This window comes from Aspergillus tubingensis (assembly GCF_013340325.1).
Source record: "Aspergillus tubingensis WU-2223L DNA, scaffold_15, whole genome shotgun sequence".
Lineage (NCBI taxonomy): Eukaryota > Fungi > Ascomycota > Eurotiomycetes > Eurotiales > Aspergillaceae > Aspergillus > Aspergillus tubingensis.
The window spans coordinates 152,074-179,369 of NW_023336289.1; the positions used below are offsets into that span (position 1 = coordinate 152,074).

General features: G+C 52.1%; 11 protein-coding genes across 11 annotated transcripts; 2 read left to right on the forward strand and 9 right to left on the reverse strand.

Annotated features, from left to right (window-relative positions):
• Positions 1-152: 152 nt before the first annotated feature.
• On the reverse strand, positions 153-1,520 carry AtWU_10876 (uncharacterized protein; the record flags this gene model as incomplete). Its single annotated transcript, XM_035505978.1, has 5 exons — positions 153-467; positions 540-701; positions 977-1,003; positions 1,190-1,277; positions 1,435-1,520. The coding sequence occupies 5 exons, from the start codon at positions 1,518-1,520 to the stop codon at positions 153-155; spliced, it is 678 nt and encodes a 225-aa protein (XP_035361871.1).
• Positions 1,521-2,971: 1,451 nt separating this feature from the next.
• Positions 2,972-4,711, forward strand: AtWU_10877 (uncharacterized protein; the record flags this gene model as incomplete). Its single annotated transcript, XM_035505979.1, has 4 exons — positions 2,972-3,034; positions 3,094-3,124; positions 3,213-3,354; positions 3,448-4,711. 4 exons carry the CDS (start codon positions 2,972-2,974, stop codon positions 4,709-4,711), a joined length of 1,500 nt encoding a protein of 499 aa, XP_035361872.1.
• Positions 4,712-4,788: 77 nt separating this feature from the next.
• Positions 4,789-5,565, reverse strand: AtWU_10878 (PMF1/NNF1 family protein; the record flags this gene model as incomplete). Its single annotated transcript, XM_035505980.1, has 2 exons — positions 4,789-5,083; positions 5,195-5,565. The coding sequence occupies 2 exons, from the start codon at positions 5,563-5,565 to the stop codon at positions 4,789-4,791; spliced, it is 666 nt and encodes a 221-aa protein (XP_035361873.1).
• An 844-nt stretch (positions 5,566-6,409) lies between these two features.
• On the reverse strand, positions 6,410-7,713 carry AtWU_10879 (cyclin-dependent serine/threonine-protein kinase phoA; the record flags this gene model as incomplete). The annotated part of the gene is made up of 3 exons (XM_035505981.1): positions 6,410-7,318; positions 7,383-7,406; positions 7,489-7,713. 3 exons carry the CDS (start codon positions 7,711-7,713, stop codon positions 6,410-6,412), a joined length of 1,158 nt encoding a protein of 385 aa, XP_035361874.1.
• Positions 7,714-8,081: 368 nt separating this feature from the next.
• AtWU_10880 (putative SIR2 family histone deacetylase) lies at positions 8,082-9,236 on the reverse strand (the record flags this gene model as incomplete). The annotated part of the gene is made up of 1 exon (XM_035505982.1): positions 8,082-9,236. One exon carries the CDS (start codon positions 9,234-9,236, stop codon positions 8,082-8,084), a length of 1,155 nt encoding a protein of 384 aa, XP_035361875.1.
• A 495-nt stretch (positions 9,237-9,731) lies between these two features.
• Positions 9,732-10,952, forward strand: AtWU_10881 (PQ loop repeat protein; the record flags this gene model as incomplete). The annotated part of the gene is made up of 2 exons (XM_035505983.1): positions 9,732-9,787; positions 9,845-10,952. 2 exons carry the CDS (start codon positions 9,732-9,734, stop codon positions 10,950-10,952), a joined length of 1,164 nt encoding a protein of 387 aa, XP_035361876.1.
• A 649-nt stretch (positions 10,953-11,601) lies between these two features.
• On the reverse strand, positions 11,602-13,095 carry AtWU_10882 (co-chaperone SGT1; the record flags this gene model as incomplete). The annotated part of the gene is made up of 2 exons (XM_035505984.1): positions 11,602-12,201; positions 12,256-13,095. 2 exons carry the CDS (start codon positions 13,093-13,095, stop codon positions 11,602-11,604), a joined length of 1,440 nt encoding a protein of 479 aa, XP_035361877.1.
• A 392-nt stretch (positions 13,096-13,487) lies between these two features.
• Positions 13,488-15,806, reverse strand: AtWU_10883 (terpene cyclase/mutase family protein; the record flags this gene model as incomplete). The annotated part of the gene is made up of 3 exons (XM_035505985.1): positions 13,488-13,578; positions 13,630-15,075; positions 15,136-15,806. The coding sequence occupies 3 exons, from the start codon at positions 15,804-15,806 to the stop codon at positions 13,488-13,490; spliced, it is 2,208 nt and encodes a 735-aa protein (XP_035361878.1).
• A 632-nt stretch (positions 15,807-16,438) lies between these two features.
• Positions 16,439-17,950, reverse strand: sfh5 (CRAL/TRIO domain protein; the record flags this gene model as incomplete). Its single annotated transcript, XM_035505986.1, has 2 exons — positions 16,439-17,129; positions 17,193-17,950. 2 exons carry the CDS (start codon positions 17,948-17,950, stop codon positions 16,439-16,441), a joined length of 1,449 nt encoding a protein of 482 aa, XP_035361879.1.
• A 1,658-nt stretch (positions 17,951-19,608) lies between these two features.
• Positions 19,609-20,627, reverse strand: AtWU_10885 (PP1-complex regulatory subunit GLC8; the record flags this gene model as incomplete). The annotated part of the gene is made up of 3 exons (XM_035505987.1): positions 19,609-19,729; positions 19,809-20,529; positions 20,588-20,627. The coding sequence occupies 3 exons, from the start codon at positions 20,625-20,627 to the stop codon at positions 19,609-19,611; spliced, it is 882 nt and encodes a 293-aa protein (XP_035361880.1).
• A 1,438-nt stretch (positions 20,628-22,065) lies between these two features.
• Positions 22,066-27,149, reverse strand: AtWU_10886 (uncharacterized protein; the record flags this gene model as incomplete). The annotated part of the gene is made up of 4 exons (XM_035505988.1): positions 22,066-25,225; positions 25,295-25,404; positions 25,460-26,811; positions 27,098-27,149. The coding sequence occupies 4 exons, from the start codon at positions 27,147-27,149 to the stop codon at positions 22,066-22,068; spliced, it is 4,674 nt and encodes a 1,557-aa protein (XP_035361881.1).
• Between the last annotated feature and the right edge of the window lie 147 nt (positions 27,150-27,296).

The window sequence follows — 27,296 nt, forward strand, 5'->3', positions numbered from 1 at the left end:
CCGCCGCAGGGGAAATCTGGCAAGCCGGGAAAACATGCAACATTAGAACAGCCGTGGCCCAGGTGGCCATGGGGACAGGGAGCAAAAGGTCCAGTAGTAAGGTATCAAAATGCAAACTTTCGGTCAACACCACACGACACGTCCGCAACAACTCACGGGGCTTCCACCACCGCTTTTTCGTTCAGCACGGGTTCTCGCATAACAGCGTCCTGGCTGGTCATTCTACGTCCAAGGGCGCGCTCCACCTTGGCACCCAATGCCAACTTGCTCAAGTTATCGGTCTTCTCCGGGGTGGGAACGAAACGTTGCTTCAGAAGGGGCTTGTTTTCCAGGCGCTCCAGTCCATCGCGGAGATTGTGGAAATCGGCCAGTCTGGGGTCTCCGGCCGGTAGACCTGCAAAGGTGGTTTCCGACGAGGCGACCGTAGGGGCTTCGCTGACGGTCGAGAACCGCTTGGAGGTACGTGCCTATGATCGAATCAGACGAGATTGCGACGGCGATAAGTGCGTGGACATCGCACGTAGTCCATGTAGACTTACCGACTGGGCCATGATGGGTCTCTCAGATTCAAGCGATGTATGTCTAGCCATGTCCACTATCGTGGTAGGATGCGGTGGGTCGTATATTGCGTGCAGTTCAAAGCGTGTGCAGAATAGTGGAACGACAAAGGCTGCGAGGCTTCCGGGAAGACCGTACGTAACCTGTAAGATGGAATTGTACCCCGGTCAGCGAAGCGAGAACTTAAAAGAGGTGCGGATATCAAAGGAACGACTGCAGCAGGACCGAAGAAACGCGAAATCCAGACAAGCAGACGGAAAGGTCCACAGTCGAGAAAATAAAGGAGGGAATAAAGGGAAGGCAAGGTATCAATAACTAATCGGGAAGTTTTTTTTTCTGGGAGAATGATCCCGACGAGTGGTTCAAGGCACTTGATTGAGCCGGGATCAGCAGGGCTGGAGAGAAGAGGGGTTCTCACCTTGGGGCAGTCAATTACTTCCAGGGTCTGTATGCGATCAGTATAGATCAGAAGAGATATCTGACGTGGGCAAAATCAAAAGAAGAGGAAGAGTAAGAGTAAGAGTAAGAGCAAGAACGAGGTCGTTGATGAGAGTGTAGGACTGCGCGCAGCCGTGCCATGCATTCAACTCAGGAGAGGCCGGGGGCGAAGGAGGCGGATGGGGTGGGTCACCGGCAGGCGCCAAAACGCAATGCTGATAAAATCTTCTTCCTCGTCGACGGTCGGAAAGGATTGGAGAGGGGGGTTGTCGTTTGGACGGCTTTTTAAGGTTTTCCTGTCCTGATTCTCTCTATGATCCCCTCCTTTGCCCAGATCTTGTATTTATCTTTGTGGGTGAAGGGAACTTTGTTGGTTAACTGGCACGAGAGATAGATAGAGTTGATAGTGGTGAGGTACATACTAACTAGTATGGTTACAAGCCCGTTTTTCTCATGCTTCTCCAGTAATATTTAGTGTCTAGTGCAGTGGTCGGCAAGGACAAAAAGATGGGTATGCGACCCATTTGGAGGCCGGCTAAACCATCGCAGGCAGCCTGAGACACCGGACTCTGTTGGGACGTCGGCGGCAGACACGAGCGCCATCACCAAACAGGGATGCTTGCGCGCCCGACGGATTGATCGTCATGCTCTTGAAATTACGGAGTAGGAGTATACTTGAGGGATTTGGCGATCGGCTGGCTGAAAGGAGCAGACCAAACGGAGTGGATGCATCATACCATATCAGCTGCCCCTATTCCCAGGTACGTAAGAGAGGTAGTAGTACTAAATATCTACCAGTTTAGGCCTGCAAACTAAATTAGAGATGCTTGCTTTTTCTTGAGTATTCTGCACACGTTCTTGATTCATTTTTCAGACTGAAAGAACCAAGTCTCTCTTACAATGCCACAGATGGTACCCAACTATATCTATACACCACTAGTTCGTAGTTAAAACAGCGGGAATTCCACCACTAGGAGGATTATTGACTTCAATTAGTTATGAAAACTAACTAGATAACTTAACTACTTACTTTACTGTAACTGTAAGAGTGTGTTCAGGCCCTTCCCGGCCAGGCCCGCCACGTGCGGGCAAGTGGGCAGCCACGCGGATCCGACGATGGCAGCAGCAGCAGCAACGCATCTTCTTCATCCACCAAGCGGCCCCCATTTCCTTGGTCCTTGAACCCCAGCAAACCTTCTCTACTCCCTCCGCCTACTCCCGGTTCTTCCGTGCCAACTCACTCAATAGTGTTTGGCATACAATAATAACATGTGATGTATTATGAAATTCCTTTTTTCCTGTCTTGTCTTGAGTAGTAAGAAAACTGGCTGTAAGACTGCAAACGATGTAAGACATGCATGATTGATTGATTGCTCCGTCCCGTCTGAAGGATCTTCAATATGCACGACACCGCTGCCGGTTGTTGAAGGGCAAAGGGCGAATATCATTTCTTGTTTGGCCAGACTTACGGGATTTGCTTGCACACTATCACTCTGGCTGACTTGCATTGGAGCGGGAGTGCTTCTCCGACGGTGAATTTCCGTGTAGGGCAGTCCACTCAGCATGGACTAGTAGTAGACTAGGTGCTGACCGCTCATAGTATCAGTTGATAAGCCCGTTGTTTTATAGTTCTGATAGCTAGATAGAATCTCATCTTATCTAAATGAATTTTTGGGCCACTTAATTTATCTTAAGTCTGTCAAAAGTACTATATTTATGATTAGACGGGGGATATTACTCCCTACTAATCTCAAAGCGGGCGCTAAGGCGGTATCTCCGTAACGCCGGCATTATGGAGCTACCCCTCGTCTTTCTTATTTTCGAAGAAAACATCGCGGGACGTCATCATATACTTGTTGATTTTGCAGCTTCTCATTTGATACACATATTTTAGCCTAACATCCACTGTGCTTTGTATTTATTGCTCCGAGGAATCTATTCATCGGAAAACTCTGGCCGCACCTGAACGCTGAAAATGCCCAAGCCAAAGTCTTTCCTCAAGGACACCAAGCCTAATAAGAAAAAGGCGACACAGCGGGTATGCTCAATTGACCCTTCGACCGCGAGTACTACTTTCCCTCTAATACTACTGCATAGGCCCCGGAAACTGCAGATGAATACCTAGCCCGTGAGTCACCCAGCATCAGAACTGAATTATATTCATTTGGTCAATCGCCTGTCATATATTGCCGTCTAGCTAACCAATAATGTTCCAGTCGGTGTCGAACAGGAAGAGGCCGGAGAGAAATGGCGCGCCGGAGATGCAGCCAAATCCCTGCGCTTCTTCATGCGCGCCATCAATACCTATGACGAAGGCTTGAGCAAACATCCCACTGCTTTTGACCTGGCTTATAACAAGTACGTCATACGCCATCCGATTTCATTGTTGCTCTATCTACTCATTATGGCCGCGTCCATCAGTAAGTAACCTTAGGTACTGACGTCTGATAGAGCGAGAGTTCAGTATGAAATCACACAACATCCCAGGCTAGCTGCTCAGCTGTCTGCGCCGCTATTGGACGTACTGCGAGTAGCGCTTGATTCTCACAGAGCAGCGCTTGACCTGGAGCAAGACAATGCAGATGCGCTCTTCAACACAGCCCAAGTACTCACCAGCATTGCCGAGGCCTTGACCGAAGCCAAACGTCCATCGGATGACCGGCTCTCCCAGGCAGTGAAGCTTTTGCAAGAAGCCATAGAACTCTTCCAACGTTGCCTAACTGTACAGGAACTCAAGTACACCGAAATGCAGGAGCAGATCAACCAGATGACGTCCGGCGGAACAGACCCTGCTGAAACGCAGATGCAAGATACACCGCCAGAAATGCCACCTGCGGACGATTCGAAGTCTTCAGATCAGCAAGAACAATGGGCTGCGATTGTTGAGCCCGTAACCAAGGACACACTCGTCGACACTGCTGTGGCACAACTGGATGCCATCACAAGCCTCTGTAACCTACTCACATTCAACCCGGAAGTAGGAGTCACTTGGGTAGAAGAGTATTCATCCGAGCAGCTGCAGAAACGAATCTCAGCATATGTCGAGGGGTCAAACAGGCACTACGAGGCCACTCTGGCTCGTGCCAAGTTCGCCTGCGCCCTGAATGAGGTCCTGTACAGAAGCGGACGGACTGAAGTTGGAACATACTCCGAAGAAGTCTCACGAGCTTTCGGCCCCGATCTAGATCTATCCAACGACCCGGATGGTCTGTGCAGCAAAGCCGACGCGCTCACTTCTTTCAACACGGCGCTCACAGATCTCCCTCCGTATGAGCCGGAGGCCTTTGCGAAAGCGCTGTCTCTTCGATGGCAATCACTGTCCGCTGCCTTGGACGCACTGAGCAAAGCGTCCAAACTCCCCACTGCTGAAAACTTGCCAAAGATTCATCTGGCACGGGGAGACGTGGAGATGGGTAGGTGGAGGCTTGGCTTGGCTCCATGGGACTATAACATGGCCCGAGACAACGCAGCTACACTGCTGCGCAACGCCCAGACTTATTACCGCGGTGCAGCAGCCTTGGCAAAGAGGGACGGTGCTGCGGATGAAGAACGAGACGGAACTTGCAAGGAGGCCATCGCCGCTGCACTGGCAGGCCAAAAGGACAAACTCCAGCAGCTTCGCAGAGCTGCGCCCAAGGAGCTGATGGTCGTTGCGGAGGATGTGGTCGAAGAGGGATGGATGGGTCCCGGCGATATGGAGATATTGTTGTCGTAGTTATACTATACCCCGGCCCATTCGAACGTTGAAAGGGAAGCCTGTCCCCGCCATCGTAGAAATCGCAAGCCACCAGATCAGATCTCGGATCTAGCCTTAACCTCTCCATCCATCTGCGCAGCTTCTTGTCGAAGCTGATGCTCACTCGTAAACTGCGTCGTCGCGGCGGCAGCACCCTCCAAATCAGCAACCACAGCCTCCAACCCGGACAACAAACTCTCAATCTCAGACCTCTGCGCCTGGACCTTCCCAGCCAACTCGGCATTCTGATTCTGCACCGAATTAATCTTGGCATCCAAATCAGCCTGCGTCTCCATCAGATGCGGCAACAGATGCGCTTTGTACAATTCCTCCGGACTCAACGTATGCGGCCTACCAACAAATAAACCAGTTAGCCATCCATCATCCACTCCTCTTCCCCAATCCAACAATACCAAATAGCAACAAACAAAACTGTCAAGAAAGAAAGGGGGAAAAACATACGCAACACTATCCCCACCCACCCCTCTCTCCTTCCTAACCCTCGCCTCACCAACCAACCGATCCAACTCATTCAACTGCCTAACAGCATCCCTCTCGGCCAAGATATCCTCGAACTCAGCCTTGGCACTCTCCTCCAACTTCGCATTCAACTGTCTCCACACACTCTCCAAACTAGCCGGGACATGTTTCGCCGGCGTCGGAAAACACCCGCTGAAATTCGCGTACGAGTTTGCGCGCAGCGTGCGCGCCAGCGCCTTGTCGAAGATCTCTTGGAGTTTGGAGGCGCGCGGGCCGGGTGTTAGGGGGACTGGCGCGGGAGGCGGTGGTGAGGGCGAGGCGCCTGGTCTTTGGGTGGTCGGTTCGGTGGACATGGTTTGGTTTATTGCGTTCGTTTCGTTCGTCGGTTGGGTTGGGCGGGGTTGAGGTAGGTAGGTAGGTAGGTAGGTACTTGGGGAGTTTTATCGGGGTGCGGTATTTTCGTGATGTTATGCCTTGAGGTATGGTTTGTTTCGGAGGCTCCTTTGGGTCGTTGTTGTTGTTGTTTTGTGGTTGTAGGATTAAGTATGGAGATTGGTTGATTGATTGATGGGGATTGGGGAGACGCGCCGGGAGACGCGCGACTACTACGTATCACGTGATTGGTATAGATCTGGGTAGATGGGTCGGGTACCTCTATATATCGCAGGGTTAGGTACCTGTTTAGTACACTTTGTGGGGTTACTTATGTGTCTTGTGCTTGAATTAGGTTCAATAAATTCATCGTGTTCTTTTGCTATGTTGCGGTTGCGCTGGATGTATGAAGAGCTGAAATTGGTTACTGTATATGTTTTAGGGCTCTATAGAGACTAGTTAATAAAGGCTCGCCAGGAACAAAGCATGTCTGCATCAAATATCATAGTCGTTTGCTGCTGCTAGTAAAAGTTACAAATCACTATGACAGGCAAGGTAATTGGTGAGCGAACGTTGAATATCATGATCAAGTTTATCTACGAAATGCCATCGGCCATATGCACCGCAAAGAAAGAGAAAACAGAAAGAATCATTTGAATGTCCTCTTAGGAGTCAAACGCCGCGCTCTCCCCATTCTAAAACCGAATCCGTTGCTCGTCAAGCCTTCCACGAAGGGGGCAGATGAACGAAAGCCAAGGTAAACGAAAGGCTGTACATGATGAAAACGAACTAGAAGGAAAACAAAGACGGATCAAAGGAAGAATCTCAGTATGCTTGCTGTTGGGGAACCATGCCGCCATACGCTCCAGCCATTTGTTGCTGCTGCTGCTGTTGCTGCAACTGTGCCTGCAATTGTGGAAGATCGCGGAACCAGGGGTGTACCAGTGCGTCTTGGGCACTAATCCGCATCTCTGGTCGTAGTTGCAGCATCCGGCTCAAAAGATCCAAACCTAGGGGGTCGATTTGGGGGAGAATGAGACTGAGGTCCTGCGTGGCATAGACGTGGAAGTTTGGCTTGTACTCCGGGAGCTGGGAGATGCCGGGCCATGAGCGTTCCGAAGGGGTACCCATGAGACGGAAGATCTTGATAAGCTGGTCTTCGTTGGTGGTGCCGGGGAACAGAGGACGGCCGGTGTAGAGTTCCGCCATGATACATCCAGCAGACCAGATGTCGATGCTCGTATTATATGTGCGGCTGCCCAGAAGTACATCCGGGGCACGGTACCACAGGGTCACGACTTCGTTGGAGAAAGTGTTGACGGGGATGCCAAAGGCACGGGCGAGACCGAAATCTCCAAGTTTGAGTTGTCCCTTTTTATTGATCAGGAGGTTTTGAGGCTTCAGATCGCGGTGGAGGACGCGGTTCTCGTGGCAAAACGCAATGCCCTTGAGAAGCTGGTGCATAAATGATTTGATTGTGGCTTGGTCCAACTGACCGCGGTCGGCGCGGGTATCCATATACTTCTTCAGATCCTTGTCCATGTACTCAAAGACGAGCATGAGTTTGTTCTCCGTGTGAATCACATCATAGAGCGAGACGATGCTTTCGTGCTTCAGCTCCTTCATCAACGAGATTTCTCGGATGGCGGTGGATGGTGTTCCCTCTTCGGAGTCGAGGTGGATCTCTTTCAGGGCAACCAGCTCACCTGTTTGGCGGTTGCGTCCTTTGAAGACCTGTGTGAGTGTCAGTACATCGTGCGATTTAGAGGATCGGCCGTGCGGAGGGAGGGGTTCGTACGGTGGCATAGGTGCCTTCTCCGAGCTAGAATCAGCAGTTAGCATCACGACTTTCTGTCTGACTGGGTAATCTCTCAGTCTATGGTAGGGAAGCTATCAAAACACACCTTTTCCAGCTGCTGGAAGGAGCTGGGCTGCTGCTTGTCCATGGTGGTTGATGGCGCGACGGTGGTACTCTGCGCAGCAGGAGTTGGATGCGAACGAGAGGTGGAGCGCGGAGGATGGAAGAGAAAAGTTTTGGGAGAGGCCAAGTTAGAGATGAGATCCAGATATTCGGAGGTTGGAGGTTGCAATGTCTTGCTTTTTGAGCGGTCGCGACCGTCCATGTCCATGCTGATCTGAACCGGCGAATGCAGAGCCCCGCGCTGGCATCGAACAGCGGACGGGCGGCTGACTGGCCCGCCATCACTTTCCCTTCTCCTCAGTCTTGCCTGCCTGGTCTCCACTAGTATCCCGGCGTCTATTTCATGCCTGCCCCCAACTCGCCGTTGCCAATCAATTTGGCGTGGCTATAATTATCTTTTTCTAGACTATTCCACTTGATGAATACTGCTATCTTGAAATAATAACGTCTCTAATGACGCAAGCTTGAATTATGACTTTGATCGCTTGTATATACTATACTATGCTGCTTATCTGAACGGGTCACACAGCTCACTGTCATCTATACATCACATCCTCTTCAATCTATACAAGGACACTAATGACGAGTAAGTGAAGGCAGTTGTGCTGCCACAGGGCCTAGAATGTCCTGGGATGGGAGACTGCAACGGACATGCCGGCATACAGCCTCCGTTTCTTGTTCCGCCTTGCTAAAGAGGATCGACTCATTCCGGACGCCTCCTATGTTGATGATGCCAATCGGCATCCCTCGCTTATAGGCCCTTTCCACTAGGCGCCACGCCGAGTATGTGGCAAGACTACTCCCCAGGACAAGGAGTCTGCCCGCATCGTCGATGGCCTCTTCTGCACCCACCTTGACGGCTGGGTCGATATTCTCTCCAAACATAATGACCGCCGGCTTCAAAATCCCCGCTGTAGAACTTGGAAGCCAAGCCCCATCGCGCTCTACCTCCACCCGGGATTGGGACCCGTCCTGCAGTCGGGGTGGCTTTTCTAAACAGGTTGGACATGCTGGATACCGAAAGGTCGAGTAAGGGGCTTCTGGTAGATCTACATCACCATCCGGGTTGATTTTCAAGCCCCTCCGTCTCTGCTCCTCAGGGTTGTCCGCGTTCAGTGCACCAATATCGACCATTTTCTTGAGAAACTCTGCCCAAGCCGGATTCAGCCTCTCGAGCGATTGCTGAAACTCGTCCCGTGGAACTTCAGTTCGACAATTGATGCAGACCGCAGAACGTAAGTAGCCGTGGAGTTCGAGAGTGGGTAGCTCGGGATGTGCGACAGAATGGAAGGAGTCGACATTTTGCGTCACCACTGAACTAATGTAGCCTTTCGTACCAATGTCTTTTATAGCCCAGTGCGTCGAATTTGGCTTCGCCTTGAGGAGTCCAGGCCACCCAATGAAGCTTCGCGCCCAGTATCGCTTGCGAAACTCATGGCGAGCAACGAACTCGTGGTAGTAGATCGGTCGATACGTCTTGTTTGTGATGTACGTGCCATTCTCACCCCGATAATCGGATAAGCCTGAAGCTACCGAGATGCCAGCGCCTGTCAAGAGCACTGTCTGGGAATGCCTGCCTACATCAACGCCGCGCAGATGCGGCGACGGAGGGGCCGTCAAAAAGGTCAAGAGCGCATCAATGGCACCTGCGACCGTGCGTGCGGACGGAGGGACAATAATCGGCGGAGGTAGAGGGCCCGTAAAGGGAATCCGAATTGCTGGAGCAGTCATTGAAGCCACATGATTGAGAGAGTTGAAGCTGCAAGAGAATTGGTTCAGATGGGCGATGGTTGATGACCGACGTCAGGCTTGACTAATCAATCACATGACGTACGCAATTCTATGGAGGATGAAATGAATGGTAGGTCTACACGGGGGGAAAATTTGCTAAATCAGATGGCACTGAATGGTCAGAAGACCAGAATAGATGATGCAGGATATTGTCGTCGAGACAAGGAACAAAGCGTCACCAGGAAGAAGAAAAGTGGAAGCAGTCGATCTGGGTGTCCATTCTTGGTCTAGACTGAGAGAGCTACCCCGGATCGCCCCACGTGATCTGCACCCTTCGCAGACTCTGCGAACGTCATCGCCGGCCATCTGCTTCATTCCCTCAACGCGTCTTTGTTTGCTGTCGACCGATTTTGCTTGCCTCTTTCTGTTTAGACTATAGAGTAGAGCATTGATTGGGGAAACGCCCAATCGCTCTCTCGTTCGCACAGTCCGGACATGTTTCCCGCAGTCACCGGCAATATAGATCTAGAGGCACTGAGTGGCATATGTGGGTATGTTTACGCCAGACTAGAGAGAATTGGATGTGTTAATATTGACCACCGACATAGATCCATCTCGATTGCGTGCTGGGTTGTTGTCTTCTCTCCACAGATCATCGAAAATTTCCGTCGCGGCTCAGCTGATGGCCTATCGCTTCTTTTCCTCATCGTCTGGCTTGCCGGCGATGTGTTCAACATCCTGGGCGCCGTCCTGCAGGGCGTGCTGCCAACCATGATCATTCTTGCGGTATACTACACCCTAGCCGATGTGGTGCTCCTAGCTCAATGCTTCTACTACCGGGGATTCACCCTGCGCGACGAGCCATCCACGCCACCGCGACCTGCATCTCCCATCACGACGGATGCCTACGACGAGGACACGGAGATTCCCTCTCCTGTCGTGCCTCGGAAACCCACAGAGCACACCGCGTTGCTTTCTTCCAAACGCCGCAGTGCCTCTTACCAGGCTCCTCTGGACACCCGCAGCCCAGCATCATCGGCAACAATCACCCCTCATCACCAACCCCTGCTCGCCCATCGCCGTCACTCCGCCTCTTCATTCCTTCACACGACCGTCGACGGAACTCACCTCTCCCCAGCGACTCCCCTCGTCGAACCTACCAAGCAACCCCGTCCACCTCGAACTCTAACAATGCTCCAAGCCACCTTTTTCAACGGCTCGGCCATCATCCTCGTCTGTTTTGCCGGCATCCTAGGCTGGTACATCAGCCAGCGGTCATCACTTTCTTCAGACAACAACAACAATAACAACAACAAGCACAAAGACAGCACCGACGACCTGAAAATGGACACACTAGGCCAAGTCTTCGGCTACCTCTGCGCAGTACTATACCTCGGATCCCGTCTGCCCCAGATCCTCCTCAACTACCGCCGCAAGTCAACAGACGGGGTATCCTTACTTTTCTTCCTCTTCGCCTGTATCGGCAATCTGACCTATGTACTGTCCATCCTGGCGTATTCACCCGTGTGCCAACGCCGACACCATGGTCGGTGTCGATCTGATGAATTGGCCTCGCTGTATGGTCGGTATATTCTGGTGAATCTGTCTTGGCTGATTGGAAGCTTTGGCACGTTGTTGTTGGATATGTGTATCTTTATCCAGTTCTTCTTGTATCAGGATGGAAATGGAAGTGAGGTGGATGCAGAGGCGAGATGAAACATGCGTTTGCTTATAAGATTCTCTTCTTCTTCTTCTTCTTCTTTTATTCTTGATCATGTCTCTGGGAAGACATAAAGAAAGATGGATTGGTGTTGGTGTTGGTGTTTGTGGTTGGGGATGATTGATTGATTGATTGAATTATCATAAAAGCGCTTGCTTGCTTGCTTGCTTGCTTGCTTGCTTGCTTGCTTGCTTGCTATATGGCCAGGTTGCTATGCTATGCTATGCTACTCTTGCTACTTTTGCTGCTCATTAATTGGCGTTTGACTGGGTTGGGTGTTATTTCGTGTATATAGTATTATCTCATACTATACTTGCTTCTACTGACGCATACTTCGCAGTAGTCTACGTACCTGTTTCCAGCTAAGTACTAATACCACAGTCTCAATCTCAACCAGATTACCATTACTAGCAAAGCAGAGCTAAGCTACAACCAGCAAGACAAGAAAACAAAGAGAATTAAAGAAATCAAACTACCAAACCATGAACACCACCCACATGCACCCACAACATGGATAGTAAGTAGACCATAAAATTAAACTCCACGCTTGCAATTTGCATTCCCCCTTCCTCTCCCACCCTTTTCCTTCTTTCTTCCCCCACCCCCTCTTAATGAAACCAAGAAAGAGTGATAAAAAGAAAGAAATCACTCACTAGGCGGCCTAACCTTAACCGGTCCCTGACCGACCTCATCCCAATTCGTACTCAACGAAGTCCCCTGACTCTCCACATAACTCTTCACCATAGCGCGACGAGTATCTGGGTCCGCATTCGCATAGAGTTTCTTGAAGAACCCGTCGACGGCATCGCCGCCGCCGAAGTCTGAGTTGATGGATTCGGCGTCGGATGCTTCATCATCCTCATCTTCTCCTTTTCCTTCTGCCTTAGTCGCGTCTTTATTCTTGGGTTTGTCCTTCTTCGACTTCTGGGTTAGGCTTGAAGCGAGCTTATCCCAGTCTTTGGCGCCGTGGCGGGAGGAGGTAGGGTATGATGGGCCTTGGGCTTGTGGTTTGACTTGCGCGGTGGTGGTAGTGGGTGCAACTGTAGTTGTAACTGGCTGTGGAGTAATTCCGGTGGAGGATTCCAGGGCGCTCCATTTCTGGCCTGGGGATTTCTTGCGCAGGGAGATTTCGATCTTGGTGGAGAAGACGGAGACCTTGGAGGTGGAGGGGTCGATGGGGGCGAAGAGCGGGTCGAGGGTGAAGTCGTATTCGGCGCCGGAGGGGAGGGGGAATTGGAGGGATGTCTACGAATTAAATTAGCATCATGTATTATGAATATAGGATGGGGGAATACATACCGAGTCCTCTTTCAGCTCAATAGCCACTTTATCCTTAGGCACGCCTTTCACGTACAACGTCACGACAACCGTCTCTCCGGACTGGTACCATTCATGACGGACCTTGACTTGTTGCTGCTGCTGTTGTTGCTGTTGCTGAGCTTCCTTAACCTCGGCTTTCTCCTCCTCCTGCTGCTCCTTCTCAGCCTTATCCTCAACCTTCTTACCCTCCTCATCACCACCACCACCACCACCCCCAACCGTACTCTTACTCCTACTCCCCCCCCTCAACTCCTCCAACTGCGCCCTCAACTCCTTCTCCCCAGGCACCTTAACCCCCACCGGCACCTCCTCCACCCTATCCCCCTCCCCATCACCACCTAAACCCTTAACCTTCGCCCTAATCTTCGCCCCCCAAATCCTCACCTCCGCCTCAACACCCTTCCCAGCACCACCCGATGCACCCCCCATCGCCCTCATCACCTTCTCCTCCTTACCCTCCTCCTTATCCTCCCCATTATTCCCCTCCTTATCCAACCCCACCATCCGCTCCACAACCCCCACCACCCCCTCCGCAGCCACATACCTCCCCATGAGAAACAACACGATGGCTCTGCGCATCTGCGCCTCGACGATCAACTCGCGCTTGCCCCGCTCGCGGGCAAGAAGCACAGCGGACTCGGCATCGTGCAGCGCGGCGGGGAGATTCGGCGTCGGCTTTAGGCGTGAGAAGGCGGTCGAGCGCTTGATGAAGTAGCTGGGCGATCGGGGGTGCGTGAGGAGTGCGGTCGTGTAGTGCAGGGTTGCGGTCGTGGGGTCGGAGGATTGGAGGGCGGTGTCGCCGAGGGAGGCGGCGTTCATTTTGTGTTGAGGTTGAGGTTGTTTGGGGGATTGGTGTTGGGGTGTTGGTGTTTGGTAGGTGGGGTGAGGTGGGTAGGTATGTGGTTATGTAGGAGCTGAGTATGGGATGTGAAAGGTGAGGATTGTTGTTTATAAGGGAATATCCGAAGAAAATAAGTAAGGAATTAGTGAAAGTGAAGTGCAGGTGAGGTGAATGGAATCGAAACAAGTTCGATGATCTTCTTTGGAGATGCGGGGAGCGGAGCATCCACGTGATTGGCTACACATGTACTATACTATACTGTCCAGATCAACTATAAACATCATAGTATACTTGAATCATATTATCAATTAGTAGAAGGTAGTAGTAAGTAAACTAGTAATACATATACTCATAGAAAAGTCTGCTGCAATCAGACCAACTCCTCATTGCCAAACTTGCGCGCATACAATCCCAACGCCCGGATCGGCCAGTACAACTTATAGTTGGGGTACGAAATCATGCTGTCACTCGTTAGTACTTAGCTATCTCTAGTTAAGATAAGGTATACTCACCAAGATTGGTTAAACACTCCCTCAATCGACTCCTGCAACCACTCTCCGTTGGCCTGCTGCCGCGACATCAGCAGCTGCATTGCCTTCCGCAGCGGCTCCTTATGCGGATACCCGGCCTCCATCAGCGCCAGACTGGCCCATGCGGTCTGCACGACCTGAGACTTCTCGTGCTGCACGTAGACGTGCTTCTCGCTGCTGAGGTATGACTCGCCCCAGCCGCCGTCCTCCTTCTGCTTCGAGATGAGGAACTCGCATCCGCGTCGGGAGTCCGCGCTCGTCTCGTACGTCTCTCCGACGCTGGCCAGACTCTCCAGCGCAAACATCGCCGCGTACGTGAAGCAGATGCCCCACGATCCGTACCAGCTGCCGTCGGCGCGCTGCACCCGCTTGATGTACCGCACGGCCTTTTCCTTGGCGGTCTTGATCTCCGCGGCCCGGTAGTTCGGATAGTACTTGCTGAAGAGGGAGAGCGCGGTGACGGACGCCGTCGTGCACTCGGGATAGTCGTATCCGATCATGATTCCACCGAATACCTCGGCTGCGTTGAGCCACTCGACCTTCTCGGATGCCCGTGTGGTTTCGTACTCGGTGAACCCACCAGTAGGGTTCTGCATCAGGAGCAGACAGTCGACGCTGTCCTTCAACCGCTCCTCCGAGATCAGCTTCGGGAAGTTGTGCATCTCCTGCAGCTGGATGGTCGAGCGCAGTCCCTCGGCAGTGCAGTCACTGACCGTGTATCCCTGCGTCTTGTTGCTGAATGGCCATGCGCCCTTGCGGTGCTGGCGGTAGCACTTCTCCTGGTCCGGCACGTTCTCGCGGAGCTGATGGTCTTCCAGGAACTCCAGGGCTTTGGTGAGCATGGGCCGCCATTTCGGGTCATCGCCAAAGCCAGCCACCACGATACTCTGCGTGATAAAGGCTGTATCCCACACCTGGACGCCGTTGGTGCCGTTCATCAGCATGCCCTCGTCCTTCATCCACATGTAGTCGTGCAGCCGTTCGCGGTGGCGACGGACCGAGTAGCTGTCCGGACCGTCATGCTCGTAGCACACAATCATGTTGAACGGGTTGCTCACGGGCCCCAGACCGGCGTAGTCGGTATTCTCGTCCTCCATGCGCACCAACTCCCACGTCCACTCCTCCGCGCGACGTACAATGGCAGGGAGACGAAGGTAGGGGTTCCAGATGTTGACGAGCAAAGAGTTAAGAGTATTCAGCAGCCACGTCTTGGGGTAGTAATTGTCCGCCTTGTGGATTGAGTTGCGATGCGCCGCAAAGTCAATCGAGTCATACGGCTGGGTATACAGCTCCTGCCGCAGCTGCTTGGTGAGAGGGTCCAGCGGATGCGAGAACCTCTTCGACCATAGATACGACATGGGCAAGAAGACCTGACGAATATGAATCCACCAGCGCCACGGCGCAAACGGCACCCAGTCAGGAAGTAGCCTGCTAGAATCAGCAACCCATCCACAAATCACCCAATATCACAGCCAGAAAGAAACTTACCAAATCTCCGGCGGCACCGGATTGACACACTCCCAATCCATAACACCCAAGACAGCCAGCGAGAACTTAGCCCAATGAGGCCCATAAATAGCACCCCCAAACCGATGCAACAACCCCCTAGCCTTCACCATCCTCGGATCCTCCTCACTCACACCCACCAACCTCAACGTAACATAATTCATACAAGTGCCAAACACCGAACTATGAGCTTCAATATGCAACCCCCACCCACCATCCTCCGGATGCTGCCTAGCGAACAAATAGCGCTTAATCTCAGTAGCATACTCCGGTGGAATAGGCGTGTTGGTAACATAATACGTGATAATCAAGACAGGCAGCAAGAACATGGGTCCACCATACTCGCAGGCCCAGTTCCCCGGCTCCAGCTGCAACTTGGAGAAGAACTCCAGCCCGTTCTCGGCGCATTGCAGGGGCGTCTGGGGTTTAGGGAGCTCGGGAAGTCCCGTGGGGAGACCCAGGAAATACTTATCTGCGATGGATTGAGGCCATTGCTCGTTTTCGGCGTCGGATTCCAGGTAGTGCCAGGTTTGGCGGCCGCGGTCGTCGCGGAGACGCCAGCGCGTGTAGTCGGTTTTGAGATCGCCGTTGGCGTCGGGAGTGAGATGGCCTTGGGCGGGAGTTCTCCACGGGCCGATGTGAGGTCCCGACATTGTGATGGGGTTGTTGTACACTTATTCTTATTATTATAATATGGGGGGATAGAAAGGGTGGAAGAATGGCAAAGTTGGGATTGATGGAGAGGGATAGAGGGAAGGGTGGTTTATAGGATACAACCACACTCAAGAGGAGAAAGGAAGAACAACACACTAAATCTCCCTTGCCCGAATGTTATTTGCTGCCTGTTGTTCGTGCAGTCTTAGTTGTGCAGCTGAGTGTTTTGTTGGTGCAGGAAATGAGGGACATTGTCTGCTGAGTCATCAGGGGTGCCTGGCTGGCGATCAGCATAAATAGGCAGGAATACGATGTTTAATACGATCAAGTCCTGCGGCATGCAGGAACGCATGAAATAACGGTCAAGTCGACAGAAACATCGGAACTTTAAATCGGAGGCTATATGACCTGTTACATTAAATATTACTATCTAGTGCCTCTGCACCCCATCAATCCCAGAACATAAAGCACACACACTATCGAGAGGTATCAAGTACGCAAAACGACACGGAATCATTCTACCGATTCCCCCGGGTATCAATCCAACCTGTCCCATCCATTACCGTAAATTAAGTGATCAGTGATCCTGGCCTCATCCCGACCAGGCGTGAATTACGCCTCTTGCTTGCTTTTATTTGGCTTCCGCGGCGGGCGCCTCCTGGGCCGTCACTGCAGTCTCTGCCTTGGTCGGCTCCTCAGCCGCCGGCTGCTCTGTCTTGGCTTCCTCCTTCACCTCTTCCTTGGGAGCCTCAGCCGGTTCTGCCTTCACCTCTTCCTTGGGAGCCTCAGCCGGTTCTGCCTTGGCCTCTTCCTTGGGGGCCTCGGTCTGCCCCTGCTTGGGCTCCTCCTTAGCCTCCTCCTTGGGGGCTTCCGGAGCAGGCTGGGCCTTCTCAAGGTTGACCGTGAAGGCCTCCTCCTCGAGGGTCGCGCCGTTACCACCGTAGGTCTTGGGGAACTTGTCCTTCAGGGAAGGGAACTCGCGGGCCAGGTTGGCACCGTTGGAGATGGGGTGGAACTTGCGGGTGGTGTTCTTGCTGAGGAAGACCTTCATGGCAGCGAACATCCAGCCCATAATGGCAGGCACGTTAACGAAGAACTTCTCCCGCAGCAGCTCGGGGTAGGCCATGGAGAACACCTCGATGGTCTTCTTGCTGGCCGCCTTGATGGTGGGGTTCAGGCGGAGGAAGCTGACGTTCTGGTAGTCGTGGACCTGGAGCATCTGGTACGGGTCCTCGCCGTCGTAGTCGATCACGGTCGTCGCCTCGCTCAGCTTTAGGTCCTTGACAGCGAGCTCCATGAGCGCGACACGCCACTTGATGAATCTAGTGACAGTTAGATATGACCCCCATCAATCACAAAAAAGTAGCAACAGCAGCCGCACTTACCCATCCACATCGCCAAAGGTCTGATCAATAGACTTGACATTGCCATAGACGTTCCAAGTGACAATGACCTCCTTGCCATTGGCCTCCGGGTACTTGGTGACATAGCCCAGACCACCATAGCGCTCAGCACTGTAGCGGCCCTCGGTCAGGGCGAGGGGGTTCATCTCCTTGCGCCATTGCAGGGCCTTGGTGAGCTGCTCCTCGGCCAGCTTGACGTTACCCTCGTTGGCGCGCAGGAACTTGATGAGGATGTTGACGGTGGGGACATCCGAAGAGTCTTTGAGGGTGACACCCCACATCTCATTGTAGCCAGTGGAGGAGAGAATGGCCGACAGACGATCGAAGAACTGGCTGAGGGCCGGGTTCTTGGCCAGATACTCGGGCTGAGCGGGCTTTTGTTCCTCCTCCTTTGCTTCTTCGGCCTTTGGCTCAGCCTTGGGCTCATCCGCCTTTTGCTCCTCCTTGGGTTCCTCAGTCTTGGTCTCCTTGGTCTCTTCCTTGGGTGCTTCTTCCTTCTTATCTTCGATGGCCTCCTGGGCGGGAGCGGGAGCGGGTTCCGTCACGGGAGGTTCCGTGGCAGCGGCAGCGGGGGCAGGAGAAGCTGCTTCTTCTCCTGTCGTCGCAGGCTCGACCTTTTGTTCGACTTCGGGCTGAGGCTGGGATTCGGAAACCGCAGGCTCAGTGGTGGTGGTGGGAGGTTGCGCCTCGGGGGCAGCAGGAGCGGCGGCAGCGGCGGTCTTTTCGGGTTGATCGGCCATGATGTATGTACTGGGATGATATTATTGGTAGTAGTTGATTAATGAAGACAAGAGTAGAGAGAGGGGGGAGGAAATGAAATTAAAAGAATGTATGGGAATTGCGTGATGCGATCGGATGCGAAAGTGGGATGGGCTTTTTCCAATGACAGCCGTGAAATTAGCACAGTAGTAGGGGAGAAAGAAAAGAAAGAAGGAGAGGAAGAGAGAGAGAAACAAGAAAGACAGAAAGCGCAAAAGAAACGAAGCGAAGCGACAGAAGCAGGCAAAAGACGAAAAGCTAAGAAAGCACAGAAAAAGGCGTGCAATCCAATCAGAGGCAGCAGAGGATTAATTAATTAATTGCTGCAGCGGCCGTTAATTTCATTTAGGAGGTTTCAACGGCGATCAGACAAGACAACTGAGTATTATTATTATTTTATTATCTATCGATTCAGACCAAGATCCAAAGAGTTTAAAATTAAAACAAACAAAATAAACATGGGATCCATCATCATCATCCCATGGTTGACAATCTCATACATGACTCTTTCACTACTAAATAGATAGATATAGACAACAACAAACCTTATAACTTTATTCAGCATCTTGATCTATTGAGTTGGGGGAAGTAGTAAGTAAAAAAAGGTACACAACCAAGTGACTCAGAAATAGCAACCAAACTAAAGTAGCTATCTACGTACTAGGAACAAAATGATCCATCCCATCCTCCTGAATCTTTTGAAGTGGGCCTGCAAGGATGTTTCAGGAGAGAGACTGAGAGACTGAGAGAGAGACCAGAATATGATGCCCCCCTGACAGGCTACAGCATGCGGTGACTGATCACATCCACTCATCTCCCTCCAACATGACATGCAAGGCACCGGGTAAGTACTCGAGGGTAATGCCAACTCTTGGTCTTCCTTGATTGATACTATTATTATTCTTTCCTTTTGTCTCAGGTGGTCGGTCGGATGATTTGACTTGACAGCCCAGCCCGAGGGTTTAGCGAAGAGGCGCGTGCTCTAACTCACTAGTACTACTTATCACCTTTTCTCTTGATGGCATTGGTTCCTTTTCTTTTCTAAATTGTCTTTTCTGTATTTTGGTTTTTATTTTCTCGTAGTAGTATTTGATGGTTGCTATTTTTTGACGCGAAGGATGACGAGTTCCCCCTGGCCTTGTTAGCAGGTCAGACAACAACAGTCTGGAACTCTCCCTGCTTTGCTTCGGGTGGATTGTTTCGGTTCCCTGACACATAACTAGCTCATTTTACTACGGAGTACCTAGTATCTACGTATTTAGTTTTAAAACAAGACGTGTCAATAATCCATAACTTCCTCCTCCCCCCGTACATTTCATTTTATCTCTCTCGTCTATCAATCAATCAATCAACCCATCAATCGCTATGAGTCTCAAAGAGCCGACAAATCCATATCAGCTTGTAGGAAAAGAAAAAAGAAAAAACAGTAGTAAAAAGCAAAATACTTCCCATAGATACATACAAGTCCATCCCATCATGAACAAACAACAACGCTGGGGAATATACAGAGTCCGTTTAATGCAGCAAGAATCAGCTAGTCCCTCCTTCCATCCATTTTCCTGTTTACCTCTTCCCGTCGTAAGTCCTTCTCGGGTAGAGTAATTTAGTTCTCTTTCTGCCTGTCCATCCTTTCGCACCCTCACTTTCCTCCATTTAGAAATCGCTCCGGAATCCTAGGCATCGGGGGCGGCACCGCGGCGCTCGAGCTGTCCCCCTCGTCTTCATCTTCGTCCATTTCGTCCTCGAGCTCTTCCGGGTGACTACAAATCAGAAACCCGTCAGTATACCAGACACCATGACAAATCCCAGTCCCATTCTGGAAAACGAGGGGCAACTTACGCAAGGAGTTCCTTAATGTTCCGCATCTCATAGTGCTTCTTCCGATGCTGCTCGAACTGGCGATGCTTTGCCTCGGCTTCGCCCGCCGTCATCAACGTATCTCCACCAGACTCCGTCTCGCCATTCAGCTCGCCAGCCCCGACCACAACGTGCTTCCCGCCCCGATGTGAGTCATTGCTCAGGCTTCGTTCGCGCACGATCCGATCCGCATCTCCCATATGCGCATCACCGCCATACTCCTCAGCCTCTCCCAGCTCCAACTCCGGAATATCATCCTCTGCGATCGCCTTCTTGTGCGCCTTCTTCGTCTTGTCCAGTTCGTCCACCACCACCTCTTGCGCATCAATCAGACTCTCCTCACCCGCCAGCTCATCCTCATCTTCGGCGGGGTCATAGCGCGGCGCATAGGGAGTCTTCGGTTCATCGATCTTCATCTTGGCTGTCTTCTCCTGCTCGGTCAGATACAGGTTGGCTTCGTCCCACTTCAGGCGAGGCGAAGACTCGTCGTGATGACCGTGGATGCTGGCAAGAGACTGTCGTCGCGACGAAGACCCGGGGCGAGTGTTGGATGACGACCGACGTCGACCGGCATTCTGGAGGGTGTTCTGAAGCGTGATTTCCTTGGTGTCCGTAGAGTCGGCCGAGGTCGGAGGGATCGTCAGAGTAGCGTGAGCATGCTGCGCGACCTGGGGAACTTGAGAGCTGGAGTTCTTCAAGATACCTGCTGTCCGATTAGCGACCAGACGTAGAACGGGGATGATCGCAAGAGGCTTGTTTACCCTTGGGTCGCTTGTGTGCATCCTCCATATGGTGAGACATGATCGCTAAGCGCACCGTAATCAAGTCGTGTAGTCAAGATGTATAGATGGAATAAGATAGAAAGTTGGTAAAGTAAACAGCAGCGACCGCTGTAGAAGGAAAATAAAGTACGAGAAAACTGAAGAGGGGAAAGGCGGAAAGGAAGGGAAAAAAAAGATAAGAAAGCGGATCAGATGCGCAATAAATGCGACCCGAAAGAGATTAAATGAGCCGGGGAAAGGGAAAATTCAATGAGAGTCAGCTGCAAGTGCCCGAAGGAAAAGGCAGTATCTGAGGCTGAGCTGGCGACGAGACACAGGAAGGAGGCCTGGATGAGGCGGGGGTGGGATTCCTCAGCCTCTGGCGATGAGCCCGACAAATGAGGGCGGTGGCACGGTTGCTGATGATGAATCACGTTCGCGCGGTCCAGCTGGATCTGATGATTACCTGGTGGCTCGATTCACTTTCTCTTTTTGTCTTTGCTTAGCAAGAACAGGGAGGGGTACGAAAGGGGTAAAGGAGAAAGAGGAAAAAGGGGTCAGAGAGTAAGGCGACCAGGAGATGGTGCAGTTGGGTTGACAGTTCTTGTAACAGAAACATCGAAAGAGACAGAAGGAGCAGAAGAAGTAAATGCAAACAGACAGCCAGCCGTGACCTGGCACGTGGGGCTGCCCGTCGATGACGTCGCAAGCATCCGAGGGGGATCTGTTTTGCTACTTACTTTCCCTTCTTCACCTCTCAAACTGTCAGAGATCGACTGTCGACTCCCGACCCACTACGTGGTTGCTACCTGACTACCTGACCCCATCAACGTTGCATAAAGCTGCTTGTATTCTGAACCCTGGTGGACCGGGTTTCCCTGCGTCCCTCCAGTTGCGGTCCGAGGTGCTAAAGAACTACAAAGCGTTTCTACACTCCCGTCCTTGTCCCGGTATGCGATAGAACTCCAAGAGCCCGATTCCTTCGTCCCCCGTAAAGATGCGACGACTCACCAGCAAGATAAAAGAAAAAATCAAAGAAACAAAATGGTAGACGAACAAGTGATCGAATAGCAGAATGCCGCCCCAAGCACAAAAAAGAGGTGTAAGTGTATAGGGGAATCTCATGACCCTGCCCAGCTCCGTGAAAGACGAAGGACATCCCGCAGAAGAGTAGCATAGAAAAATACAACAGCCAAGGGGAAACCGGGGAGAACACCGTCCATCCAGATCTGTCAAACGGGATATCAATAGATCTGCGCGTCTGCACCAGGATTAGTTGCGTAAGTAGACCCGCGCCGGATGCCAAAAATCGGCAGGTCGTGAATGGTATCAATATCATAGAAAGAGGTGAGAAGGAAAAAAGATATAAGTCCTAAAGATGATCACAAGCACATGCTCGCAAGCAATAAAAGAAAGAAACGAATAGAAGGTAAGGAAAGTACTGAGTATGAGTAGAACTGCAAAATAGAAAAGGAGATTTATGCAATAGACTCGAACTCCTCCCGCTCCCGAAGTCGGTTGCGCGCAAGTTCGTCCCCGCCATTGGCCGACAACTGCATCCAGTGCAGTGCCAGGCACATGCTCTGCGGGTCAGACTTGGAATCCTTGTCGCGGCGGTACATCATTTCAGCCTTGAATGTGTCTCGCAGCAGTGTGAGTGGTAGGGTTACCCGCGGGAGGAGTTCAGGGTGGGTAAGGTAAAGAATGGCCAGTTCCCGCTGGGCAACTGGATTGCCTTCCTTGGCAGTGATGATCCACATGCCCGCAGCATCCTCGAGGGCGTGCCCGGGCCGGGGTGTATGGTCGTAGCCAGGCGGATGGCGCCGACTGAATTCTTGAGATACAATGTTATCGGCGATTTCGACCATGCTATTGCAGATCTCGTCCTTGAGGCTCAGCGCCGCCAAGCCAAACTGTAGAAATGCAGTCCCGCTGTCGGTCTTGTTCAACGTCTCCGAAGGAACAAAGGCTGAGATGAACTGCAAGTCACGGAAAAGTGTCTTCGGCTTCACTTCAAGGAGGAGGCTGCGAAGAGCATCCACAATTTGATTCTCGGTGGGTGCACAATAATCAGAGGGTCGGGAGTCGAAAATGACAGACTCGGCCGCAGGAGTCGTCGGTGTATGAGAGGATTCCTGGGCATGAGTCCGCTTGGCATCAGACTCGGAGAAGCTATGACGGGCACTTCTCTTGTTCTGGAGCCCGGGAGTACGACCTCGCGGGCAGGAGGGCGGCTCAGTTGCACTGAATGGGCTTGCATCATCGTTATCGGAGTTCAAAGATGCAACAACAAGCGCCCGCAGATCCCGCAACGCCTTCAGCTTGATAAATGGGTTCCCATGTCGCGAGAAGACTTCTATGAGGCGTCGAAAGACAGTACCGTACGAGAAGCGCTGGGTTTCATCTGACTGCATAGAGTTGTCAGCGGCAGATGCAGACGGTGTCTCGGCATCCCCGGTTGTTGATCGATCTGCAGACTCCAGCGATCTGCTTCTCCGACGGTCCGACGGTGTGCGCTGGAGAGAATGATGAACGAATCGCTCATCACACTCGGTGTAAAATTGCTGAATGCGCGCACGTTTCTTCATCTGGGTTCGGATTCTTTTCTGTTCCAGTGCGTTTCCAAACCAAGCGTCTGTCTCACTTCCACAGCTCCACACCGGGGAGCCTAAGTCACTCAAGAGCAAGCTCGTCAGGGTCTGTTTCAGGCCGTCCAAGAAAGCTCCTTTGCTGTGCGTTTTGCGATCATTGCGACGTGACGGCTGGACACCGTTATCGCTGAACATAGAGGGGGGTCGGGAATATAGGCTGGAAGCACTTGGTGCATAGTGTGCGGGTTGTGGTGTTGACCAGAATGTGCTGAACGAATCGCCGGTAGTGGTTGAGGCAGCCCTTCCTGGGGACCCGCCGATTGAAGAGGCGTCTGTGATCGAAGGCTCCCGAGGGATTTTCCACTTATCGGACATCAGACTCTGGAAAGAGGACTTGGAGCTCAGCGGAGGTAGGTCCTGCGTAAACCTTGAAGTGTCTGATGAACGAGTAGTAGTCCCGTGGACTGGCGAGGCATGTGGCGTGTCTTCACTGGAGATATTGAACGGTCGCATGCTCGAGGAGAGGCTTAGGAAGCTTCGGTTACTGGAGCCCTCGTACATGGCCCGCTCTTTGTGATACAGTTCGCTGGACCACAGCACCGGGGTTTCGGCCATGGTCTCGCCAACGAGTCGATTGATGCTTGTCTTTACCTCGTAACAGAACCGGTGGATTCGCTCCTCACCTTTGCAGAAATTGTCGATGTTGTTGTGAGAGAGCCATTTGCGAATCAAGTCCACCTGCTCGTCCGACAGCTTGTTGGGACCACCTTGACTGCTCGGTGCCTTCATGATATTCATGACTTGCAACTCTGGTTTCTGAAGAAGGGAGTTTCCAAAGGGTCTCATGCTGCTGCGAGACCGACCATCGCTTGGTGCTTGTCTGTAGAGGCGAGCAGAGTAGATCATAGTCTTCAATGCTAGTGCGACATGTTTGGCATCTTCGTACCTCATCGAGTGCTTTACGTCAGTCATGTACCACATCTTGTCTCGAAGTTTAGCCACAGTGGCCATCAAGTCTTTTACGGATCTCTGCACCCGTTGCACATGCCTGTTGAGGGCAACGAGATCAGTTTCACACCGTTCAATAACCGCCCGTGAGGTAGCGAGTGAGCGGACACACGATGCATGCATGGGCTCGAGGATCCACGAGTCGTCGACGCGTCGAGAGGGAGAGTTTGCAGCGCTGCGGACAAGCTGTCGGCCGGCATTCCACCAGTAGTGAGCCCCGATGAAATCAGAGTCATGATGGCAGTGTTCCATGGCCCTATCGAACTTTTGCTTTAGGGATAGATGGGCTTCTTGGGATACGCCATAAGTATCTATGAAACCATACTCGGCAGCATCATCGGCAGGGTTATCTTGAATCAGTTTCACAATGGCCGTTTGGAGAGCTTCAGAGTTGTCTTCCATTCCCAAGGTGGTGGACTGAACGTCGTCCACAGAATCGTGCTCCGGAAAACTGGACGGGCCATTATCGGGGAAAAGACCCCAGGTCAAGCATCTTCCACTTTGGCTCATGGAGAAGATGGTCCATTCTTCAGCTGCAGGTGGTTCCAGAGTTGCACGACCATCAGGCTCGCTCAGATCTGACAACTCGAAGCGGATCCTGTCAGCATTGCGACTCATGCAATTCTCCGGTAGCGACAGAAAGGCCATGTCAGAAGCAAATAATCTCTGGTCTTGGAGGGCGTGAATGGACATGTTATCGGAAGGAGGCCGGAAAAACCCTGGCTCAATGATAGACGCTATAGAGCGATCTGACCGAGCGGCCAAAGATCCAGCAGGGGACGAAGGCATCCCGGAAGACGAGAGCGGGGAATTGCATGTAGATGCCGGTGTCCTAGGGAATAGAGCATTCAGCAGGGCTAAGATGTCAGCAGCGGAGAGCATCAAGAATGCAGCAGGCGATTCCCGGCTGCTGATAGCTGTCGCGCGGGAAGAGGTTTGTTTTCCGAAGACGTTCCTGCAAGGGTCGGCGTGGTCGAACCGGCAAAGCATGCTCTCAACGTGCCTTCTCACCGTGGGACGAGCCATAGAATAGTGGTTCCTACAAGATGGGTTAGCGAATGCTCTAGATAAGGGCTTCACGTAGTGACTGGACAAAGGGACAACGGACATGGAATGAAGGACGGCAAAGACTTGCGAGTAGGCACGGAGTCCGACCTGTCCGAGGAGCTTCTCTCTAGCATCTTTTCTGATATGGAAGTCAAGCAAGAGACCGTGTGCCTGGACATAGTGTCAGAGTAGGAGCTTTGAAACATCTGGGTGAGCCTTCTCATACCTCAGGGTAGGTCAGTGCACTATAGAGGAATTTTGCAAAGAACCACTGGACAAACAAGAACTCAAGGAAACGGTCACGACCGTCCTGACGTTCGAGTTTCTGCAGAATAGCACTGCTCAATTGCATCACCGCATGCGGAAGCCCTCCATCTGGGTCATCCAAAAGCTGGAACAATGCATCTACTGCAGAAGCAAAAAATTCCTCGGCCACATCGGTCTTCAAGGGGTCGGGAGGCTCTGTACCAAAACTCATGCCAGGGGGAGTTTCTACATGTTCCAGGAGAAATGCGCCGGTTTGCAGGATATCCATGAGATAGAGCTCAAATTTGGGCTTCGCTTTCCATTCACTGTTTGTGGCCCAGGAACCTAAAATGTGGCCGAGTAGGGGATCGTACTTGATGCCGCCATCGGATACAAGTTTTGCAAAGACAGACGACCAAACATCCAAGCGGAGCTGTGCTTCCGGGGCATCTGAATCCAATGGGGACGCATAAACGTTGAACAGCAGAGTAGACAGGGCATCCGTACGCTCAAAAGTCAAGGCGCGATCTTTAAGGGAAGAGGCAGAAGAGCGCTTTGAAAAGGAGGCATGAGTCCGGGAACGGGATGCAGGTGATGGGAATGACATCTCACTGGGATCGCTTGCAGCGCCCGCAGATGATACCAAGGCCGTCAGTTGGCCAGGAGTCAAGGCTCTTATCCTCTCCAAGATGAATTGAGGATCGGTACGGGCCAAATGTAGAATTTCCAAAAGATCGGACCTAGATTGGGGACTCAACTGAAGGAAAAAGTCCGGGGAACGGTCCACGGAGGACTCGCGGATGGGCGACCATTCTTCCAACGGATCCTGCCGGTGAAAGTTGCGCCGGAAAGCGGAATCGCATGATTCCTGGAGGTCTACCAGGGTATGATAGAGAGCAACAAAATTGGGCTTATCATCGTGTTTAAGGCGGTCGACCAAGCCTCGTTGGACGATTGAACTGACGCGGACGAAGCGCGCCGAAATCCCCATTGAAACCTTAAGGGCATGGAGACGGTGCTCCAAAGTCTTCCGACGACTCTGATTATGATGATTTTGACGATAACGAACGGCCAACTCCTCAAAGGATACCTTGGGCAGCTCCGTAGGCAGGGCGCCATGGTTGTTTTCCTGGGACTGTCCATCCTGGGAGCAGACGGGGCTTGCGACACGCGAAATCGGGCGATCCAAGTCGCCAGACTCACCTATGGTGCGACCCGCCATTGCGTCGGGAGAAAAGAGCATGGGAGACATGCTAGAAGTCGCAACCGGAGTGGAAGATTGAGGCGCGGCCTCACATGGTGTAGTTGCCTGAACGGATGAGGGAATCAAGCCTGACGAGCCAGAAAACAAGGCCGAGCCGTTAGCACGTAGTTAGTCGGGCTGGGTGGCTATACTATTGGGGAAAGGACAGCAATCGATCGCATGAAGCAAGCCAATATCGATGCGTAGGACAGGGGGGCAGGCGATTCGGCAAATTAATTTGCCAATTAAGTGGACGCGCACAAAATGACCCGAAAGGAGTAAACGGAGGAAGACAGAGCGAAAAAATGGGACAGAAAAGAGTCGAAATCGAAGAAGAAGAAGAGAAGGAAAAAAGAGAGCCGTGCGCGCACATACAGGTCACATAAGCCAAGGTGGATGAAAGAGCATCGGATTGGGCATCGAACATGGTGTTGCCATGGGCAGTCGTCTCCTGGACACTAGGCCGAGACGAAGACAGCTGAGGTTGCAAGATGCCCCCGGCGCGAGAAGCTCCCTCACTAGCGCATGGTCCTCCTAAAGGAGAGGCGGTAGGTGAGATTCGGTCCTCATGGGG